Source organism: Protopterus annectens, chromosome 8.part0 (assembly GCF_019279795.1).
Source record: "Protopterus annectens isolate FY-2018-M chromosome 8.part0, PAN1.0, whole genome shotgun sequence".
Lineage (NCBI taxonomy): Eukaryota > Metazoa > Chordata > Ceratodontiformes > Protopteridae > Protopterus > Protopterus annectens.
This window is the reverse complement of record NC_056741.1, coordinates 329348402-329373529: the sequence shown is the minus strand read 5'-3', so window position 1 is coordinate 329373529 and position 25128 is coordinate 329348402. Positions and strand designations below refer to the sequence as shown.

Below are 25128 nucleotides of genomic sequence, written 5' to 3'. Positions count from 1 at the left end.
CCGACCGACACTTGCGAACTGCTTCTGCTTCGAGCACCGCATGGCAAGAAAGACTGAATAAAATGGCGTCGGTTGCATCTTTTATACCCCTGACGACCTAACGTCAAGGAAGAGGTGACAGCAACCGATGCAGGACCCAAGACTTTGGAATTCAGACCGACTGAGGGCAACCTGCCAGCTGGATAACCCAAATGTAATGATTGCAACAGTGAAACACGAAGAACATCTGGTACAGCCAGATCCGAAGCCGGCCAGGTCATTTCCAACAAAATTTTTGATAGAGACGGTGTCCTCAAAAGCTTCTGCACCAAGCGTTCCATATCCAAGTCCGACAGACTTCTGAAAGAACGAGAGGATGGTGCCAGTGATACCACAGACTGTAGAATTGGGGATTTGAGCGTAGGAGACACTGGATTTAAAATAGGTGATTGGCTACTAGTCCTAACTACCATCGGCCCCGACACAGATGGAGCCAAGGTAGAAGTCTGAGTAGAGGTTGTCAGTTCCAAAACTTTTTGAATCTTACTGGATGGCTCCTAACCATCTGAAGAGGCAGGAGATGGCCTCTTTGAGCCCTTGTCAGACTTAGATGAAGGTGAAGAGATCTTTTTTGAAGGAGTTTGACCCTTTTCCAAATCCTCTGTAAAGTAAGACTTTAGTAAACCCTTCAGAATCAGCTTGTTCTTTCACTCTTGTAACACCCTTGAGCTGAAAGAAAGACAAATGGAACAACTTTCCTGTAAATGCATGGCTCCTAAACAGTATACACATTTAATATGACCATCAGTAATCAACATCTTTTGTGAGCATTTAGGACATCTTTTAAATCCTGAGACCTTGGTCTTCTTAGTATCTTTTGTTTGTTTACTAGCCAATACCAACAAAATACAGGAATAAACTGAAGATATAAGCCTTTTAATTTAAACAGGCTGGCAGCTCTTCAAGTAAAAGGGAGCACAATTCACAGTACTGCACTGAAAAGCAATGTCAGCAACTACAATGTGAAAATGATGACAACTCTCTAACTAAAATGAGTTGACAACAAAATCTACCTAACTATATATATACATATATATATATATATATATATATATATATATATATATGTGTGTATGTGTGTGTGTGTAGTGTATATATATATATCTATATCTCTCTCTATATATATATATATATATATATATATATATATATATATATATAAATATATATATAGATGTATATATATACATATACATATATATAGATATCTATAGATATCTATATAGATATATATATAGATACACGATTCACACTAACAGACATAGAAGAAAAAACAGAAGTTATAGCCCTCTACTAATAATGGGCAAATCTTATGAATACTGGCACACACATTAAAGCCATAAAACACGGCCATTGAAGGGAAAAGTTATACGGCAAAACACACACACGCAGACACACTAAAGCCTTACAACACGGCTACAAGTTTAAGATTAATATACCAGTTTAGGGTAATAACTACAAAAAGAAGTTATGTCTTACCATAACGTTCCATCTGCATTGTTGATCCTCATTCAGTCACCACGTATGGGTATCGGTTCCGAGCTCGGAACCGAGCCGGCCATTTTCCAAGCTCGCGTCAGCTTCAAACTCTCGAGATAAACTCTTACCCACAATCCCCCTCCCCCTGTTATCTCAGATTGAGTTTGCAAGTTAAAGAAGGTAGAGGCTACCTCTGGTCAAATAACCTAAAATAACTGGATGGTGAGATCCACTAGAAACCACGGGAGGGGGAAGGAGGGGTTGAGACCTCTGACCCAGAAATAGCCTCTGAAATTATCAGCTTGTTTTTCCTTTCTAACAAAGTTCTATTAGAAAAGTTCTCACAAATAGTACAAAGTGGTTCAAAAGATAAATGGGAAGCTTCCAAACAATAAAAACATAAAGAGTGTGCATCAGAAGTAGGCAGTGTGTGTCCGCAGTCAGAACACCGCTTAAACCCCGGACTACCCTTTTTATCTGCTATATTAACAAATGGAAAAGTACCAACAATGGTACAAGCGAGTACCCGAAGGTATTAAAGAGAAAGGGAAAAGGATTACCATGTTGGTAAGGAGAAAATTACCTTGCGGTAAAAATGGTAAGTAAAGGACAGAAAAAAACCTGAGGAAATTATGAACGCTAGATGCGATAGGGCAAGAGACAATAAAATATCATCTTTTCTGACAGAAAAGTATTTTGTAAAGCAATTAAACAACAATTGACTGTACTTAGCTCAAGAGAAGTAGCTTGACACGACTGGATGGCAACGCGGCAAACGAAATCTGAGGTAACAGGGAGAGGGGGATTGTTGGTAAGAGTTTAGATCGAGAGTTTGAAGCTGAGGTGAGCTTGGAAAATGGCCGGCTCGGTTCCGAGCTCGGAACCGATATCTATGTGTAAGGAATGAACGAGGATTAACAATATAAGATAATACAGTTATCTAACAATTCACTACAATTAGCCAGTAAATGTCTTCTAATCTTAGGAAACCACAAAGAAAAAAACACAGCTATAAGGGATACGGTTTGAAAAAGGATTGTACAGGGCCAACTAGTCAAAAAGTTATATCAAAGAGAAAAAACAGAATTAACACGTGTTAACGCGATAAAGAGAATAACACTCTCTAACTATAAACTGCAAATATCTAGCAAACTTCAAGACTAAATATCAGAAGAAAACAGTTAAACTTAGCCAAAGCTAGCTTGCGATGACCCGATTCATTTCAGCGGCAAACGAGATCTGGGGAATGCCCTATAGCATTATGGGATAGGGATGGAGCCACAAGCTAGCTGAAGACCTCGAGCTTTAGAAAGTGGTGCCGAGTCGGCACCGAGGATCGGTTCCGAGCCCATCAATCAAGAATGAAGGCGAGATAGGACAACTTCACATCAAAAATTCGATATTGTTCTTAAAATTAGCATGATGGGAGAGTCAGTGATTTGACACAACCATCACCACCTGCAATTAACTATATCTTTGGGGTGTTGGAGGAGACCAGACATCCTAGTACCACCAGAATGCATAGCAACTTAGTCATAAGCTGTCTGCCCTGCAGCACCAGGGGAATTAATTAACTTCAGGCCTGCAATTACTCACTGTGCTTGATTTCTGTATGCTCTCTCTGTCTCTTCATGGGTTTTCTTCAGGTATTTAGTTTCCTTTCTCCACGCAAAACCAAGCTGGTTGAACATGTACGCTAAAATATACATGCTGTATTTACACTTGCAATTGTGGCTTGGGTAACTGTTGAAAAATGTGCGAAAAGAACTTTACTTATATGATAAATGAACAAAAAGAAAAATAAGTACATTTATTCCGGCACTAAAACATCCTCAGGCCCCTTTCTGCATAACCACGCACAAAAGTAAGCTGTGTTAAGTATTCATTTCTCAGTTTTTTTAATTACGATAACTGATAAATAAAATTGTTTGAGTCATTCATTTTCAGATACCTACTTTACCCTATTCAAGGTTACAGGGAAGCAGGAGTCTACCGTAATATACAATGGGTGTAATACTAATCCTGGTTATGATATGAATCTACTGAACATATGGCACACGTGAGCACACACACGCATATATATATACATATATATATATATATATATATATATATGTATGTACATACATATATATATATATATATATATATATATATATATATATATATATATATATATATATATATATATATATATGTACATATATATATATATATATACATTCACACACACAGAAGTTACACATACAGACAATTCTGTGGACTGTAAGTTTTCCAGGAGAATGCCTCAGGAATATGGCAGAATGAAGTATCCAGAAAAATCCATGTGAATAGAGGGAGAACCTGTAGACTGTAAATAGAAGGGAAAATAGCCAGGAACTAACTGCTAACCACAACCACCATGTCACTCTTCATGAATTTTTGCTTCCTCACATCCTGGAGTCCATGATCATGTATTCACAATTTCAATCTCTTCCACACTTAAATATTGCATCAAAATATATAGGTTACAGCACTCAAAGAGAAGGCTAAGCTTTCTCACTTTTACACTGCCCTTCAATTCTCTAGTATTCCGCCACATATTTTCCATAACTGCAATAGTAAACAACATGCTCAAAATGCTCAGCATGCTCAGCTTAAAAAAAATGAAATATATTTAACAAACCTTTGAAATTCGGTCGTATCCTTGGATCATAAGTCAGCAGTAACTTGTTCAATATATTGCTGGTGCTATTAGCAGGCACTCGGGCAAGGTCTTCTGCAGTCTGTTGTCTATGTGATCAGAAAGAAAAGGAAAAAAACGAAGGTTTTTCAGGTAAAGATGGAGAAAATATCTTCTACAAACTATTAAATAATAGTTATAACAAAGCTGGACAGAGCTTTCACATACCACACCATCAACAAACCCTACAGATTCACATTTGACTCAGTTCAAAACTACAAATGCTTGAAAATGGTACATGAAAGTACAGTTGTGTAAGTATACGTAATCATAACAGTAGGTCTTTGAATAATCAGTGCTGCACTAGCTTTAAATATATGGATTATATCCTACCAACTGTACTATGTTCATCATAATGATCACTGTTGCTGTAGCCTTAGCTATAGGTAGATTACCCTAGCTTACCACATTTGGGGAGGTGGAAAGAGAAACATCCATGAGCCCCTGGAGAATGGTCCTGGCAAAGCCTGATATAAACATAGAGAAGGAATCAAGCTTATATTGCCTTGTAAAAGTATGCACAGAGGACCAAGTTATAGCTTCTAGAAAACTTCTGGAATCCAACCCTTTCTAAAAATCCATAAATAAAGCCAAGCCCCTGGTTGAGTGGGTCTTGACCCTGCCTGGAATAGTTTTGTTTTGGTGAGTATAACAAAAGGTAATAACCTTAGACAACCATTTGGAAATAGTCTGTTTTGACATCTGTTTGGACATAGCTTATCCCTTCTTTTTACCTTTACAAGAAATGAACAATTTATCCAAAGATCTGAAAGATTTAGTTCTGTCAAGATAGTACTTAAGTTGTCTGTGGACATCCAAGGTATGGAGTATCCTTTCTCCCTCATTTTTGCTTTCAGGAATGAAAACAGGAAGATGGATGGTTTGGCTTAAAATAAACTCGGACACCACTTTAGGCATAAAAAAAGAATTAGTTCTCAATGAAATGCTAGTTCCAAGAAGGCACTATAAGTCTGCAGTGACTGACTGCTTTGGAACAGGAAAGGAGAAGGGGAGACTTGTATTTGTTGATATCTATCTGTTGTTTCCACCAAATGATTTCCCATCTGACAAATCCCACCACTGTGAACTGAAAAGACAAGGGATGATGCTGGGACCAAACAGACTTTAGATGGCACTGTAGTTTTTTTCATGTGGAGTTTTGCCAGGGGTATCATGGTTCATAGGTTCATAGGTTTATACTAGGCTATCTGCCCTATGGCATTTATAAGCCTAGCCCAAAGTTTTGTGGCTTACACCACCCCTTATATGAAAAAATACTGTGCCCATTAGTTTGTTGTGCCTCTGTCCAGCAGTGACACAGAAATGATTCCCGGGGTAAATCTACGATCTCCCTTCCACAGGTCAAGATTTCTCTTGAACAGAGCCAGCGAGGTGCTCTGCCTCACATGGACCGGGATTTTATTCCACAGCATAGGGAGTCTCTGAGTGATAAATCTATCCCTCCAGCACGTCCTATTTATATCCGTGCTAAGGTTTAAGTCGCTTGCTCTAGTGGTTTTGGTGGATTTGGATTTTTTGAGGTGGAGCATGTCCATTAATTCCGGGTTGGACATGGTCTTGTATGTCAGGCACATGTCACCTCTGAGCAGACGGTATGCGACTGAATAGAGCTGGAGTTTCTTCAATCTGGCAGCATATGACAGATTCTGGAGTCCCTTTATCCTTTTGGTGAGGAACTTTTGAGGTCTCTCCAACTGCTGCAGATGTCGGGTGAGATACATCCCGAATGGGGCATTGTACTCGATCATTGGTCTGATAAGTGAAGAGTACAGGGGAACAATGACCTCACTAGATCTGGATGTGAATCCCTTCATGATCAGGTGGGCAATGTAGAAGGTCTTTCTAACCACTTTAGCAACGTGAGTGTCAAAAGAAAGGCCACTGTCAACCTGGGTCCCCAGGTCCCTGATAACCTCTTCTGTGCTTAGTGGATTGCCACCTATATGGTAGCTTGGGGTTACCTTGTTTTTCCCGAAGGGTATGACTATACATTTTTTGGCGTTTAACTTCAGGCCATGGCTCTGGCACCAGCTATCTGCTTCCGTGAGTCCCTTCTGAAGGATATCCGTGTCCGATGCACTTTCCACTATGGCGCCCAGTTTGCAGTCGTTTGTATCTTCAAATATATTTAGATATGCTACCAGTAAAAGTAACCCTTTATGAACTGCAAAAAGATTCAATTCTGGATACATTGCTGGTGCTGAGAAGAACACGTATCAAATGTCAAAGACTGAAGCAAAACTGATTTAGTGAACTTTAATTAATCCCTGACTTAAGAATGCTGTCCATTCCTGTCATGGTATGTAAAAACCTAAGCATTTGGAGAAATTAAACCAATGGAGAAAAAGGAATATTCAGAGAAGTGTCCATCTTGGACTTGGTATATTACCTACAAGTCTGTTTTTTCAGCCATTCAATTTCTGTATTTCAGGACTCGCTCTTGTGGGTTCCAGCATTTCACATGGTTACCATTCAAATTCGATGATGTTTTAGGGATAGTTGTTTGTACTTTTCAGTACATTCCAAAAGTTGGTTGTCCTAGTTAGAATTTTACTTTATGTAGATAATACAGATATTGGGCAGCAATCTGAAGCAGTTAGGTTTTACTCCTTTGGGCAGTGGTTCATTTAAGTAAGGCTGCTTTCCAGATAGCTGGCATAATGTGTTGACATCAACATAATGCTGTACATATGAGAAAGAGGGACTGTGATGAAATTTTTGCTGAATTTTATAAACCAGGAGTATAGATTGCGTACACCTTTGGGAACATCAGAAAAAAATGGGTCTAGCAGTCATTTGTTGTCCTTAAATATAATGCATTTGAGGTACAGCTGTGGGGTATGGAGAGGAGGTAGGGAATGGAGGAGAAAGAGTTTGTTGGAGTATTCATTATAGGGGAAATGTTAGAGAATTTATAAAGAAAGTCTAAACAGAGCAGTAAGCCTTGGGTACATTGGGTTGTGGTAAGTGAGGAAGAGTTGTGGGTTATTTGCGGCCAGTGAATGGTTTGACTATTCCAAAATTGTTTAGGACTACAAAAGTGAGATTTTGCACATTTTTGAAAGTTTCTTTGTGTTTACAGGGTGCTTGTTTAGCAAGGTTATGTAGTATTGTTAATCTAGAATATGTATGCTGATTTGGCAAACATTTCAATTTATACCAGCCCTCATTTCTAAGGCCAAAGAGAGCTTTTAATTATTTTCTAAGCCACATTTTGGGGATTTGTAAAAACTTGTTATTGTTGGAAATAGTCAGTCTTGTGATACATTAAGAGTTGTGAAAAAGGTTCCAGCTGCCTAGTTGGAATCTTGAGAAGAAAGGATTTTACTCCAGTTTTAGAGAACATGTTATGGTGGCTCAGGCACATATGCAGGAAAGCAGAAGACAGTCTGGTGAGGAAGATTTGGGACAGACAGGAAAAAGGTAAGAGGAAACGATGGCGTCCAACAAAGAGGTGGATGGATTGTGTGAGAGAGTATCTGTGACAGCCAGGCATGAGTGTTAAAGAAGGCAGGAGTATAGTACTGAATCAAGAAAGATGGCAACAGCACAACACCCAGATCCATGTAGAAAAAATGTGAAAAAGTGGGTTGATGATGTTTACGACTATAGAAACTAGATGGCATTGAAGGTCATTAATATGTTTGTCAAATTTATTGCTGAGTTATAGAAGATCTATTTTGGGAAAGTTTGTTAATATAAAGGTGATAGCACAGTGATTAACGGGGCAGGGAGGAGTAACAATTTTGCTGCTTTTTAGAATGTTCGTAATTATCAAGTTAGCATGCTGTTATATTAGGACATATTGATTCATGGGTTATATGGATAAGGACATGATCAGCTAGAAGCACTTTAATATCATTTGATTTTGAGGGTATAATGTTAAGGTTAGTCACCAACAATTAATTTATCTTTGCAATGACTCACAGCAACAATAATTTTGTTTATTAAATGCTGGAAGTTTGATAGATTGGAAGATGAAGGTAGATATGCCACAACATTGTGAATTATGGTTTTATTAATTTTTGTAATTGTTGCTAACATCCATTTGGGCGCCAAATTTGAGCTTGGATTTGCTAATTCTGATCACAAAGTGTGCTTTATAGGGAGACCTGTGCCACCTCCTAGTCTTTTTTTCTGTGCTTACATTGTCATTTTTAATCCATTATTATATGATTGATAGTATGGCTATTGATCAAGATTCTAAAAAGGCAGATATTTCATCTTATTTGTTATTTGTATTTCCAGCATTTTGAAGTCAGAAGGATAAAGAGGGAGGTGCAGGTCCATTATGGGTAGTACTAAAATATGATTATGGTAGTCCCGGACTTGAATTTAATGTTTCCTATAGTTAGCAGGATTGGAATAATGTTGGTAAGCCTACATATGGATTTATGGGTTTTTGTTTTGAGGTTGTAAGGAATGAGTTTGGTGGTATTTGAATGAAATGAGCAAGAAAGAAAGGAGGAAGTACACTTATGGGCCTGCATTAAAGTTGTACATTTGTTTTTATGGGTTAAGGTTAAGAATGAAAGTTACTGTTGATCTGGTGTACGTTTGGAAAGACTGAACAGTATGAACTGAAGAATGATTAGTTGAATCATATAGGTAGTGCAGTAGAAATATTAACAGAAATGTACATCAGTAATATATGAGATGTTTTCTGTGTGTGAAATGCTGCAGAAAAGCTGGTATAGCTGAGATGAGAGATTTACTGTATCTCTCTTCGGTAATAGGACCAGATAGGTGAAGAAGTTTACTATATAAAGGACACCATAAAGTAAATTAGTGTTATGGTCCTCTAAAACACAGCTTGTTAGTCTGAATGATTTAAGGAAAAATATGGAAAAATGTAGATAAACCTACAACCTGCAATGAACTATAATGAGAGCTAGACACTTTGTGAACACTCTTGGTGCAGTGCATAGTCCGTAGAGTAAGGCAGAGAACTGATAATATGATTCAGAAATACAAAATTTTAAGAAATGTCTGAAGTCTTGATGAATAGAAATCAGCATCTTTTAAATCTAGTGTCACCAGGAAACTTGAATGAGGAAGAAGAGGAAACACATTGTGGAGTGACATAATTCTGAATTTGCACACTATCACAAGCAAGTTTAAGAAAGAAAGATCCAGAACTGGTTTCCAAGCATTTTCTTTCTTTGGCACAAAAAACAACCTTGAATTAACCCCCTTCCCAACTGGGAAGGGGGAACTGGTTCTTTCACTCGCTGGGACAGTATGTGATGGACAGCTGCAAACAGAAGAGTCTGTTCTGCAGGATAATAATTACCCCTGGAAAGGAGGAATTTCCTCCCATCTGTAACCTTGAGGAACTATCTGTTGGCAACCAGAAAGGTAGAGATTCAGACTTTCAGGAAGAAAAAAAGGGGGTGCCAGGGTGGGAAGGGGGAACAATGTCTCTTAAAAAGTCATTCTGACTTATTTGATTAAACTTAGTTTAGGATTTTTCCAGAATTCTTCTTAGAACCCCCTTGCCTTTTCTTCTTAACATATGTTTACCTGCATTTTATTGAAACTGTTTTCTTTGTTTCTCACTAAAACTGGATGAGAAGGTAGAAAGCCCATTACAAAAGCTGAAAAAGAGGGCTTAAATAATAGAGAATCCCAGTATCACGTTATCCCTTTCCTCACATTTTTGAATAACTCTGCAGTACAGGGGCCAAAAACTAAATCTCTATCCAAATGAGAATTTAAAATCTCATGTTTAACATCATGTGGGGCATTCAGAGAATGCAGTCATGTAAACCTCCCCCAGTGCGGTGGTCATATCCCTTGAAGAAGTATCAGCAGAGTCATACATACAGTGTATACAATGAGTAGTGACTTGAACAATAGAAGACATTAAATTACTTGATTTTACTTCACAAGAAGAAACTGCAGACAAAACATTCTTCAAACTTTCACATTGAGTCAGGACAAGCTGTTACATGAGCCTGACAATTCAATATTCTAAAAACCAAAGCTGCAAAAAGCATACACTTTTTCCCAATGCTAAACAATAATCTTCCCATCTTTATCTGAAATAACCATGTGTTTAACAATAGAAGGATTAATTAAAGCTGTAGCTCCTGGAGCAGGTTTGGAAAGAGTTTATAGGAACTTGCACATCCTGTCAGCCTTTTGGGGGGCACCTAGCTCACTGTCAGGAAAACTGCAAGCAGTAACACATGCTGACAGAACTGAAGGAATGGGTGCAGGTTCTTGAAATTCATTCTATAACAGCTCACAGTATTTCCTTGGGGCCTAAGAAACTTCAGTGCTCTCCCACTGAAAAAACTGACACATTCTAGAACTAGTCTCAGAGAAAGAGAACATCTACAGGGTGTGGCAGAAACTGAGCTGTCTTCTGAGACAGAATCATAAATCTGAAGAGAAAACCCTGTATATGTCATTTCAACCTCCTGTCCAGATTCAGGGGGACTGGCTTTTCTGTATTCCTAAAAACTTAAAATGTATAAAGTCATTGACATTCAAAAGCCATGTAGATGAAGGAAAGTTATGTCCTTAAGGGGTAATTTGCATATATCCCATGGGCCTGCACTCCAGGATGTTTAAGGTATTACACAGTGAAGGCTGAAGGTTGGGCCAAGTCTTTCTTGCAGTTTTTACTGAATGGTATGTCTGTGCAACATTTTTACCCTTTGCTTAGATGTACATTTGTTAGTCGATACAGAGATGAAAAAAAATTTAATGACGTTGGAAGTAGACTCAAGAGGTGGTGAGTATGAGATGGGGTTTTGCTGCAGGGAGAAAACGTCAGAGAGGGGATTACTGGTAGTAAGTGCAAAGTGTGGAAGGTAATAGGAGATTTACATTGAGAATTTGTTTTGTAGAGGTATACAGGGGTAGTGTAGGTGTGGAAGGGCCAAGGTAGTCAAGCCTGATGCGGTACAAGAGCAGTCTCAAATGTTTTTAAAACTGTTTTAGCAAGCTAGCTGGAGAGATGGGTGAGTTTTCTGATTCCAAATTTACATGTTTTTGCAACCTCATATCCCCTCTGGCAGAGGTGGTCTGCAAAATCAAGGCTTTTGCGGTCCTTTCTCTGATAGGCCCTTTCAGTGTTCCTGACCAGTTGCCAGGCTGCTGCACTCTGGAGGCAGCCAGGGTTGCTTAATAATATCAATTTTGAAGATAGCTGATGTTAATATATTATTTTATGTAAATGCGCTAGATATGTAGGATGAAATATTGGCAGAGCACTTTAAATTTGCTTAGAAAATGTTATAATTGATTAATTGGTGCTGATTAACTTTGAATAAACTTGCATAAATAATTGTTAACAGCACTGAATATTTGTGATCCATTTGAAGGCGAAAAGCCGAGATACCAGATCGCAATAAAACGTCTTACTGGCATGGTGCTAGTTTCTTGTGTGTTTTACTTCACTTTTGCTGTATTTTCACTAGTGTTTGTGGATTTGGTTAGTTTTTTTCGCCAGCACCTGTTTGCCAGTCACCATGTTACCGAGTGGAGCTACTAATCTAGCGGATGTCACTTGCTTCGCTGAAATAGTAAGTCAAAGGGAGAAAAAGTTTTGCAATTCCAATTTTGACATCTGGAACATGGGCACAAATAAGCAGACTGATGATCGTTTCTGTTCCCTAGAAAGACTAATGAACAAAGAAATTGCCTTGTTCTTAGATACTTGTCTTTTGGAAAAGTATGTAGACCTAAGTTTAACTCCTAGAGGTCTACATATTGATAAACTACCTGCTGCTGAATTTATGGAAGAAGAACAGGATTTGCTTAATGAGTGGAAAGCAGCATCTCTTGAATGTACCAACAAGTGGCTCCGCATATTAATTAAGCGGAACCAAAGGGCGCATGAGAAGCTTAAAAATGAAATTCTGCATTTACAGGATGAGGTGGTGGGGGAATCCTGTTTCAAAGTGCAGTTTGCAAAAATTACTGATAAAATAAGTAAAATGGAAACAGAGATCTTATCACGGAAAAGAAATAAGCTCTTACGCGACATGAAGGACTACGAGAGTGGAGTCTTATTTTCATGGCAACGAGATACTTCACGAAGCAGATCCAAGGTTCGAAAAAACCCGCGAAATCAACGTACACAGCGCAGCATTTCGGCGTCTTCAGGGGAACGAGAAAGAAATCGTGTGAAAAATGTGACTTTTTCTAGCTCTAATAATGGACTAAATGACTTAGATTGTACTAACGGCTCTTCCTCTAACACTCTTGCGCCTGATGCCTCCTTTCAGACCAACAAATCTGGTCGAGGGAGAAATGGACGTAAGGGCAGGAATCGGTTTAAGGAATGAGCGAGTAAGTAACTCATGTGATGAGAATTTATGCTTGGTTAACCTGTCTAATTTAAATGTTAACCAAGCAATGAGTTCAGTATTGTTGAAGGGAAGTAAGTTTGTACCAACATTTTTTCCCTCATTAAGTGATATTTACTTTGACCTTAAAAATTTTATAAGAAAATTGTACTTGAAAGTTTTTTTCTATAATGATAATGATATGAATACAAGTGCAAACATGAATTCAAATGGTGAAATTTTTAACACTGACATTCATAATACCACTATTGAAAGTGTTGATAATGAATTACTAAATTTATCAGTTTATGACTATGAACATGCTGACTTTGGTTTAATTCAGGAAGACACAATTAATAATATTGATGATGGTGAAATGTCTTTACGGGCTATGGCAAACTGATTGTTCCACCTATAGCATCTGAGAGTACTTTCACACCTAACATAAAAGTGCCAGCAATTTCAACTTTTTTTAAAATAGTATTTAAGGAGATATCAATGCTAATGGAGAGTCTGAAAAACATACCTAAATATTACAATTTAAATAAAGAGGAATGGATGGCTCTAAAACATTTGAAAAAAATTAAAACTGAGTTTATTTTCAAATGTGCAGACAAAGGTGGTAATTGGGTAATTTTAAATAAATTAGACTATTGTGAAATGGTTTTTGACTTGTTAAAGAATCAAGATGAATACTTATGTTTAAATAGTGACCCAATTGTTGAATTTAACAGTGGATTGTTGAATCTTTTGGAAAGAGGGGAACGTCTTGGTTTTTTGAATCAATGTGATGTAGGCAAGTTATATGTTAAAAAACCTTTGACGCCAATTCTCTACGCATTACCCAAAGTATACAAAAGTTTAATAAAGCCGCCAGGGAGACCTATAGTTTCAGGCAAGGAATCTTTTTTGAGTAAAGTTAATATTTTTTTGGACTTCCATTTAAAAAGTCACTTATCTAAAATTTCAGCTCACATCACTAATACTGAAGATTTATTAGATAAGATTAGTGGAATTAAATGGAACTATAGTTACTATTGGGTAACGATAGATGTGAAGGCATTATACACCAATATTAATAAAAGGTGGGGACTTGAAGCTGTTCAAACCATGTTGGGAGATGGTCCTAGAACCTCATTTTTGATACAATTGTTGGAATTTTGTCTTTCCCATAACTATTTTTGTTTCAACAAAGATTTTTTTCTCCAAATCAAAGGGACGGCTATGGGGGCTGCTTTTGCGCCCTCATATGCCATCCTTTATATGGACTTTTTTGAGAAGTCATATATCTATTTAACTTCCTTCTATCAAAAAATGTAATATTTTATAAGCGATTCATTGATGACCTCATATTAATATGTAGTGGTGAGATTTTTGAATTTCTTGAATTTTTTTGAAGAATTAAATAATAATGATCATGGTTTAAAATTTTCTCATGAAATTGATAGAAATAGGATTAATTTTCTAGATATAACTTTATTTCATGAAGATGGAAAAATAGGATATAGACCTTATAGGAAAGAAACTTCTGTAAATATGTTTCTACATGCAGAAAGTATGCATCCGGAACATTTAATTTGGTCTCTTCCTTCTGGTGAATTTCAAAGGATTTATAATCACACTAGTGATGTTAATGAAAGACAATTTGAATTAAGTAAGGTTGAATCCAGGTTATCTAAGAGAGGCTATAGTCATGATCATTTGCTATTTTCAAAAAATAAAATATTAGGAATTGGAGACCACTTAGAACATGAACATTACTATAAAATTAGACCTGAAGGACGAAGTCCATTAACTATAGAAAAAAGAAATAATATTACATCAAGGAGGAAAAATAAAGATGACACAAAAATTAGTGAATCCAATTTATTTTTTGTTACCAAATACTCCCCTTTATCTAATGAAGTGTGTAATATTATAAGAAAATATTGTATCTGATTTGTGAGGATGAAAATATAGGTGCAATATTTCCCAAACATATATTTTTTTCTTTTAAAAGAGGAAAAAATTTAAAGGAGTTACTGAATTGTAACTCTTTTAATAACAGTGAAAAGTTAACTAATGATAATACTGAAGGCACCTTCTCATGTGGTCAGTGTAGTGTTTGCAGCAGGATTGTCAATATAACCAATATTAATGGAGTGTCTTTTAAAGCTAGACATACTTTCAACTGCAAATCAACAGGAGTAGTTTATGTCATGTCCCAATATGTGGTATATAGGTCAAACAAAAAGGATGGTTCGAGTTCGAGTCTTGGAACATATAAAAGATATTAGGAATAAAAATGAACATAGTCCGGTGGCCAAACACTTTTTGGAGAAACATAAGAGTGACTCTAGTAGTTTGAAATTTTGTGTGTTGGGCAAACCTTTTAATTGTGAAAATGGGGGACTATTAGTTCATAAGTTACTCGAACTAGAGACCAGGATGATTCTTAAATTTAACACGTTGAAGCCACATGGACTTAACTTAGAATTAAGTATTTAACATTTACGAATTAGTCAGTTTAGATTTATTTAGATTTATTTAAAGTTGATTCATTTGGTCATATAGATTATATTTCATCATCTTTGATTCTTACTCATATTGATTCATATTAATTAATTTTGTGAGTTATTTTATTTGATTAATAATAATTCACAGGACAATATTTAAAGTGTCATATTGGTCCTTTTTACTTGAGTTACTTGGTAGCAATCTAATTCTCTTTTTCTCATGTACATTTCGTTATAATTTTCTTTGATACATATATTTTTTGTCATACTATTTTATAAATATTCATATTTATAATATATCAGCTTAATAATATCAATTTTGAAGATAGCTGATGTTAATATATTATTTTATGTAAATGCACTAGATATGTAGGATGAAATATTGGCAGAGCACTTTAAATTTGCTTAGAAAATGTTATAATTGATTAATTGGTGCTGATTAACTTTGAATAAACTTGTATAAATAATTGTTAACAGCACTGAATATTTGTGATCCATTTGAAAGCGAAAAGCCGAGGTACCAGATCGTAATAAAACGTCTTACTGGCATGGTGCTAGTTTCTTGTGTGTTTTACTTGCTTATCTGTACACCCTATGGCCTAGACAGCCATCACACAAAACACTTGGGTGCAGAGGCAAAAAGGAACAATGAGGATCGCCGTAGACTTCCTCCACATTGTTTTCTGCAGAAACTTTGGGATGAGAGGACTAAGAGGACAAGCATAAAGGAGACGGGGGGGGGACAAGTGTTGGTTAAAGTATCCCTTATGGACTCCCCCTCCTGGGGGATATGGGCAAAGTACCTGCTGCATCTGGTGTCAGTGGAGGAAGAAAAGAGGTCATAGCACAGCTGGTGCCAGTGCCTGAAAATATGATCAGCCACTGAAAGACTGACAGACCACTTTTGAGGTAGGAAGACAGACCTGCTTAACCTGTCTTTTAAAACACTGGACATTCTTGGTATGTGTGTTGCAGCCAGAAAGTGTTAAGAAGACACCACCCATTGCCAAACCCTTATGGCCTCTCAACATAATGGGTAAGAACGTGTTCCTCCCTATTTGCTGATGTACCAGACTAATGACATGCTGTCTGGCTGAATGTAGATCAAACCTCTGGGATGAGAGTCCTGGAAGGCCTGCAAAACTAGGAGAACTGCCCTCATCTCCAGGATATTGATGTGAAAACTGGCATCTGAAAGGGATTACGTGCTTTAGGCATTCTTCCCCCACAAACTGCTGGGAACTGTCCATGGTCACTGTAGCCTGAGAAAAAAGAAGAAACAAAGATAGATCTTGAGACACTACTGGAGATTCTGTCCTCCACCATATAGGAGTTTTGCAAATGTTTGTATACAACAATGGAAAATTCATGGGCTGATATCTCACTGACCATTGAACTGAAAGAGTCCAGTGAAGCACCCTCATATGAAATCTGTCTAGCAGGACTAAGGAAAATGTCAGCTGCTATCAAGCCAAAAAGATGCAGAATAAACCTTTCTGGCTGCTTCTGATGGGAAAGTGCTGCTACTGCTTGTTGCTGAAGTGTAGTAATCCTAAATTCCAATAGCCTGGCTATCTATAATATCCAGTTGTGCTGCGATGAACTATATGGCTTGAACAGGTTGAAGTTTGAACTTGGCTGTGTTCACAGTTATTCCTGATTGTGAGCAAAGTTGGAGCAAGGACCCTCTGGCTTGGAGAAAAAGACTCCTGGTTGTGGCGATGAGTCAGACATCAGGTAAAGTAACACTCGGAACCCCTGCAGTCTTAGATGAACTGCAACCACTGCCATACACTAGGTGAACACATGAGGGGCTATGGTGAGACCAAAGGAAAGTGCTCTGAACTGGAAGTGGTATGCTCCCAGACAGATGCAGTGAAACCATATGGAATGTATGTCCATTTTTATATGGCAGTACGTGTCCTGAATGTCTGTCAAGCACACACAGTTGTAATGGACTGTACCTGACCATCTGGATATCATCTGTTTCACATACTGGTTCAAGTGACTGAGGTCCAAAACTGGCCTGAGGTTCTCACTTTATTCATGGTTCTTTTTGGTGCCAAGGAAAATTCTAGATCTTTACTGGTCCGAGGGACCTCCTGGGCATCCTTTGTCAAGCAGCTTCTTTATCTCTAGTGCTACTGCTTTTTGCTGAGAGGGTGGAACATTGGCTAGTTTCTTGACTGAGGTAGGTAAGAGAGAAGGGGGTGGTGTAATCTCTGGTTATAATCCTCTGTACCCAAGTATCCAGTGTGACAGACATCCAGGCCATGGGGTGCAGGAATAAGCAGCCCCCAAATGCCTCCACAATACGGCAGCTTGGGCAACTGTTCAAGAGTATTGAAAAGACCTATCAGAGAAAGAATCCCAAAAGCTTTAATTCTGCAGACCAACTCTGCCATGGAGGTGATACTCACCATTATCCCCCCCCCCAACTTGCCTTGGGGTGTCTATCTCCAGAATTGTCAGGACCAAAACCTTGGGATTTGCAGAACCACAGCTTCTTCCCTCCTTTCTGGTTTATAGAGAAGGTCCTTTGGAAGTAGAAATCTGAATCTCTACGGCAGACAAGGTTTTCCCATCCGTTGAGGGAGGATGGAAGAGACGACATCAAATTAAAGAAATAATAAAAAGGTTAACTGGTGAAGTTAGTAAGACCAAAGAAATGAAGCTGTAGTGTAAGAAATTATGGGAGAAACATATGACAGTGAGGTAATTTTATGGAAACTGCTATTTATGGTTGGTAGTGTTTAAAGAAAAGTATCAGAAAGTTTTTTTTAATTGTAGAAAACAGAATGAAAAATAAAAAATAAAATATAAAGAAATAATGGAAGAACTTCAAATGGAAATTGGGAAAAAAGGAATGAGAGAAAGAAAGCTGTATGACAAACAGAGAGAAAGCTAAAAATCTGTTATATAGGCAAACGTTTTTCTTAAAAGGTGAAAAGAGAAGTCACTACATTACTTAGGAAAATTAGTAAGTATAAAAGAAGGAAGAATGGATGTGTTATTTGATGAAAAGTTACACCACCACCAATTTGTGACAGATGGCACCATCTGTCACCAAATATGAAGGATCAGGCTGGCAAAGGAGGGGTCTGAATACTACCACTGGTAATCAAAATATCACCAAATGGAAAAAAAACAGGTCGGCAAGTTAGAAACAAGTTTGTAGATCATTCCTCCTGTTGGCCAACTATGGACTGACTTTGAAACAGCAGTACCTGGTATACATGCAGTAACATGCAACTAGACACAGAAACAAACACATGGAGAAGACAGTAGGGGGAGACCCAGCTGGGTCCCACACCTTCATCCGGCAAAACTAACTTGGAGCTGATCAGTAGAAGTGAACCAAAATCTGAACCAAAGCTGGACAAAGGCACTAGGGTTCCCTTGGAAGGGGATACTTCAAGAAGAAAGAGAAGGGTTAGTTGTCAGTCAGCATTCAAGGCATCACTGGCAAAAGGCTACAGTCCTCCTTTGGAAGGAAAGTTAAGAAGGGTCACCAAGAAGGAGTTGAGTCAGTCTCAGCTCTCAAAACCTACTTTAAAGAACATGAAGAGGTCAGCCAAGGAGGTGTCTGATATGCAAGAGCAGGGGGGAGCTTGTATAGTTTGTACATGAAGGGGGGCCTGTATAGTTTCTACAGGAAATGGACTCCTGATGAAGACCTAGGTAAATAATTAATACAGCAGTTGGCAGTGCCTAGGCCCTACTGCCAGATACTTCTGAATATAACCTACAGTATTCCTTTTGCAGGCAACATGGGAATATAGCATGCTAAAAATGGCTAATGTGGAATTACTATTGGTCAGAAATTACAAAGGATATAACAGTGTACTGCAGAACCTATAAAGACTGCCTAAAGTTTGGTTTGGATACAAAGCCAGGGCTACTTTGATACTTTTGTCTATTACTGAAGATACCTTTCAGATGACAGTTACTGTTGCTGCTATTACTGAAGATACATTTCAGATAGTTACTGTTACTGTGTGACCTCTGAAAACTCCAAGTTCCAAAGGTAATAAATATATCCTGAAAGTGGTGAGTTATTCCACTAGGTACCGAGAGGTGGTGGCGCTGTCTTCCGCTGAAACAGAGAATGTGGAAAATGCTTTACTAGACACTTTCAGTAGGGTAGGCTTTCTAGAGAAATACTGACAGATAGCACAGACAACTTTATGTCAGACCTCCTGACATGTTTGCAGAAGTCAATTAATCACCAATATAAAATGACTGCAATCAGTGGGGATCACTGCTATAGGGCAAATTTATTTATGCAATTATTTTGTGTACTGACAGGGGGAACTTCTTTTTTGGGTGGTAGGGGTATATACTATTCACGGTTTTTTAACTTAGTAGTAGCTTTAGCTTGGTCCATCAAGAATTTACTGGATATTTGCTTGGTCTATTAACTTCTTTTATACTAGCAGGCTTTACTACTGTAACACTATGAACTGCTATTCATTTAGATTACATTTCATTTTTCAATATCTCTTGACTGTTTACTGTACATATACTTTTTTTCACTGCAGTATCTAGGCTTTGATACTCATGTTATTCTACTGTTCTGAATGTCATTTGCAATAATTCTACTTTGTCTTATCTTGCCTTCATGGCCCAGGTTGTGGGTCTTGGACTAGCCCACCAACCCGGTTCCCAAACATAAAATAAAATTAAATTAAAAATAAAGTGTTGTTGGGTAAAGCATTTAACATCCAAAACCCAACATCCACAGGCAAACAGTCAAGTGCAGAGGTTTAACTCTAAACTGAAGAGCACGTAGAGGACATCTGCAGACAAGTTCAAAACGGAATAGGACAAATACCTGATCAACCTTCTGTTTGTATACAGAAAGGTAACCCAGGAATCCACAGGTTTTCACTCTCTGAACTGTTTTATGGTCACAGGGTCGGAGGCCACTGAATTTAATTCATGATGAGTGAGAGGGTGTGTGATTCCCATAAGCAGTTTGTTTTCTGCAGTTTGTCTAAAATGTCATGATTAAGCAGATAATGGGGAAGGCCCCAAAATACCTTGCACAGGGACAACAGTAGCAAAATGTCTGGTATGACAAAAGAACTAGAGCCATAAAGTATTCTGTTGTGTAAAAGGTGATGGTGCTTACCCCTGTTAGATGCAGAAACCTGCAGGCAACCTGGAAGGGTCTTTTCACCATTGTGAAAAAGGTGAACAATGTTAAATGTATGATAGGACTGTCAGGTAGGAGGCAGAAGCTTAAACTCTGTCACATTAACATTTAAAACCCCTATCATGACAGACAAGCCTTTCTGGGAGGGCTCCTAAGTGAGGCTCAGTCTGATACCTCAATGGATGGTACAGCCATGCCCAAGCAGCTATCTCTCCAGAACCAGGAAATCCAGACAGTATTGCAGGAATATGGTTTAAGGATATGTTTACTGGTAAGCAAGGATGTACCCAAATGGTGAACCATGTGGAAACAGGACCCGAGCAGCCCATCAAATAAACCTCTTAAAGAGTGTCTGAATGTTACGTAAATCCTGACAGGCAAACTGCAGGATTTGGATTTAAATTTATGAACTAAGTCTATTTATGTGCACATTGCATACTGAATTATTAATATACTATACTGTACATATAGATTTTTGTTACTGCACATTTGTATCCAAGTCATGACTGAAAAGGGTTAGTAGACCAACTCACTTATTCAGTTATCAAATTTTAAACTAAAATAAAATAAATACTGTAGACCTATTCAGTACAGTATCACATGAAGTGATTCCATGTGTTTAAGTTCCTGATGTCTTTTAAACATAACAGGCAGTCTGTGAATAACATGAATTATTGACATAGTTTCTGGTGATACATACAGTAATTTGATATTCTGTCTTCAAGAATACTAGACCTTCAAACAAATCCAAATAAGTACCTAGGATTAATTTCTCCTCTTTTTAGGCATTATTCACTTTATTTATTATTCACATCTCTAATGTTTTTTTTAACTGTATGCTCCACTTGTGTGTGTAGATGGGGTTACTTTTTGTACCACAGTCAATTTTGCATCAGGGTAGTTTGCTATAAATACTAATAAAGTTTTTACATGCCATTGTGGCAATGTTTTGCTTATTTATATATTTTTTTCCTGTTTTGATCTGTTTTTGAGGAACTAAACTTATTACAAATAGGCTGTGTATAGTGTTAGAATCATGTATAGGTGTAGCCTACTGTGATAATTTTTATCATTTCTAGGAATGGGTGTTTGTACATTTTGTGTTATTGTGTACACTGATACTTTTATTTACTGAATCCTGATAATTTGCTTACTAAACCATATATGACTTTGGCAGGCCACTCTTTCTATTTATGCAAATACTTTTTTATAACACATGGAGCAATCTATGATGCATTTAGCAGTGGTTATCTGATACAGATTTAAATATCATTAATTTGAACTTAAACGGCATATAAACAATAACTTTAAGGGAGTTATACTAGCATTTTTTTAAATCTTAAAGCACTTGCTATGTTGCTTCTGTAAGCAGGAAAAGCACATTAGATCTAGCTAAGGAACTTATAAAACTCAAATACATGCGAACCAGTCATATTACAGTACTGACAGAATATAACTGTAACGGGACCTCCATTATAATTAAAATTACTCAATGTAAACATCAAAAGGACTGCTGTGAACTCAAATGGAAGTTTTGCATTTAAAGTTCTTGGTGTTCCTTCTGCTATAGAAACATTATTAATCAGATCAGTACATATGCGTTTTGTCTTAATAAAGTACTTTTCATTCTGAATCTCATGGTGGAATTGGATGAACGTAAAGGGTGCAACTGTATAAATGCTGGAAAATGAAACATGACACTTTATAAAAAAACGTGGAGAGATTCAATTCCACCCCCATGTTTAATAAAGCTAAATGTTCAGCAGTTTAAGAAATAGTAATAACAGCAATAAATCAGTATGCAAAGTGCAGGTAAATAGACTTAGTACATATAATGATTTAACAAGCTTTTAGAGTTCAGTTCCCTACTTTTTTTTTATACAAGTTCACCTCTTGCAATCATATACAGATTTTTATACTAGTATCAAAATGTGCATTACCTTAGACTGTTACTTTTCAATTCAATTCTACGGTATTTTCAGAAAATTCGGTTGCCACCTTACAACATGGGCTGTCAGAAAACAATTGAGACTACACATGGAATCTTGCCCAAATAACCATCAGGAAGTTTAGAGTTTTTATGGATGATTTATTAATCAAAAACCAGAATAAACAGATAACAAAAAATGAACTTCTTCAAAGGTTTACTGAGTGGATAAATTAAATATGTCTTACTTATCAGAAAGGAAAATTGTCAATATACTTCTAAGTTAAGGCCAGAAACTAAAAGATTAGGACTGACTCTGCAATAAAACCATGATGGATAGACAGACCCCAGGATGTACTAATCTTCCGTGTAAGACTGGATTAGTCTTACACGGAAACGCCAGTCTAAGAGTTTGACGGCAGCTGCCTCAACTTTAAAGCGTAATTACATGGAGCATGGACGAGTGTAGGGGGCATGTCGGACTGCTGAGCAGTCCAAAAATCCACGCCCCTGCACTGACAAAACCCAAGAAATGTCAAGTTACATGAGCGAGTCCGCTCACATGTATACATTGTAACACTACACTCCTCCATATGTTAAACCTCGTACAAATTTAAAAATTAAAAGAAATGTATTTTTTTTGTTTTATTTCCAATATAGCTGCCCGTATTTGCGCGTGTTTGCGTGGGATTGCCCATTGCTTAGCTACAGTTAGCAGCTTAGACACCGAAGAGGATAATAAGAAATAAATATGCAAATTAAGCAAAATAGCAATAGCGTACTGGTTAGAGCCTTCGCACAAAGAGGAGGCATTCCCGGTTCGAGTCCCACTACTGCACATTCCATTTTCTGTTGGAAATCTGTATACAAAAATATTTCCTGACATTTATCATGTATAAGCTTTGTAAAAAGCATTCAAATGTTATATGTAGTAATGAACGAATGATATATATATATATATATGAAGGTGAAATGGTTATGCATTCTGAGGCATGAGTAACTTTTAGTTATGTACTCACCATAACTTCAGATGTTTGGGATCCATCTCGCCTACATTCTGACTGATGGGTTCGGAGCCGATCCCTCGGCTCCGACTCGGCACGCTTATGCCAAAGAGCGAAGTCTCTTATTGGCTGAGCTTACTATATCCCAGGATGCACCACTACCAGTCCCCCAGATCTAGTTTGTCCGCATACATGCACACATGCACGCACTGCTTATATAACATCGTCAGATGAAACAAGATAAAACAGTAGAACTCAAAACCGTTCAATCTCTTCTGATCTCCAAGGCCGGGGAAGGAGGGTGGGTATTAGGAATGTGGCGAGATGGATCCCAAACATCTGAAGTTATGGTGAGTACATAACTAAAAGATGTTATGTGATCCTATCTCGCCTACATTCTGACTGATGGGACAGCGTCCCTAGCACCTGAATCCTGGGTGGCTCACTGGAAAACACTCCTGAGTACCGTGGAACCAAATGATGCTCGCCCTTTAGATGCCACATCCAATTTATAGTGGGAAATGAAAGTGTGCGGGTTGGACCAAGTAGCCGCAGCACAAATCTCAGAAATAGCGAGCTTGGAATGAAAGGCGATAGAAGTAGCCATAGCTCTGGTAGAGTGAGCTTTGATAGATGTTGTCAGTTGCTTATTTGAAGAGGAGTAAGCCTGAGTTATACAATCTCTAATCCATTTGGAGATAGTAGCTTTTGTGATGGTTTCACCAAATTTATTGTCTGAGAAGGACACAAACAACTGGTCTGATTTGCGAAATTGCTGAGTCCTGTCTAGATAGAAGCGCAATTGCCTGTGAACATCCAATTTATGGAGAGTGTATTCTGCTTCGTTGGAGAATTTTGGAAAGAAAACTGGTAGCTCTAGAGATTGTTGGAGACAGAGATTAGAACAAACCTTTGGGACAAAAGATGGGTTAGGCCTAAGTGATACTCTATCCTTGTGAAAAATCAAGTACGGTGGTTTGATAGATAGGGCTTGAAGCTCTGAAACTCTCCTTGCAGAGGTTATTGCAACTAAGAAGGCAGTTTTCCAAGACAGATATTTTAACTCACATGTAGCAGCCGGTTCGAAAGGGGAAGATGTTAAGGCACAAAGCACCAAATTAAGATCCCACGGAGGCGCAGGATGAAAAACTGGGGGTCTTAACAGCCCCGCACCTTTAATGAAAGCTTTGCATAATCTGCTACTCATCAATGGTGGATCCATGGATTCGTGAAATTTAGAGATAGCTGCCAGTTGGACTTTAATAGTAGAGACTGAAGATCCTTGATTAAACAAGGATGTTAAAAATTTCAAAACCTCTGGGATCGGGGCAGTGATAGGGTCTAAGCCCCTGAGTTGAGCCCAGATAGCAAACCTCTTCCACTTACTGAGGTACAATTTCTTAGTGGTGGGTTTGTGGGCCGAAGACAAAATGTGAATAACTTCCGGGTCTAAGGTGTGATTTCTGACTAAAGTCGGAAGTGGAGGAGCCAAGCTGTCAACTTCAAAGTGCGAAGGGACTGGTGTTGTCGTCCCGACTGATGAATTAGCAGATCCGGAGTTAGATCCAAAACCCAAGGATCGTCCACCGCATGTTTTTTCAGGTAGGGAAACCATACCTGACGAGGCCAGTGTGGAGCAATTAGTATCATTGTGGACCCCAATTGAGAAGCTTTCTGAATGACTTTGGGGAGAAGTGGAACCGGAGGAAAGGCATAAAGTAGCCCTGTTGGCCAAGGTTGTGCTAGAGCATCCATAGCTGCCTCCCCCTGATGTGGAGTCAAGGAGAAGAACCTTTTGCACTTTGTGTTTTGTGGTGTTGCAAACAGGTCGCAGCACGGTGTCCCCCATCTTCTGAAAACCTGAGCTGCTACTGTTTCGTTCAGGGACCACTCGTGAGGAGAGAATTGTCCTGCTTAATCTGTCTGCCAATATATTGGATTTCCCTGGAATGTGGGTCGCTACCAAGAAACGGTTGGTAGCTA

At 38.0% G+C, this 25128-nt stretch overlaps 1 protein-coding gene across 3 annotated transcripts in view; it reads right to left on the bottom strand.

Annotated features, from left to right (window-relative positions):
- Positions 1 to 25128, bottom strand: part of GLRB (glycine receptor beta) — a 1402573-nt gene that overhangs the window by 1144923 nt on the left and 232522 nt on the right. For all 3 annotated transcript variants that reach the window (XM_044079822.1, XM_044079823.1, XM_044079821.1), the window contains exon 3: positions 4184 to 4290. In XM_044079822.1, coding sequence (XP_043935757.1) covers positions 4184 to 4290 — 107 coding nt within the window. The remainder of the gene's footprint in view (positions 1 to 4183; positions 4291 to 25128) is intronic.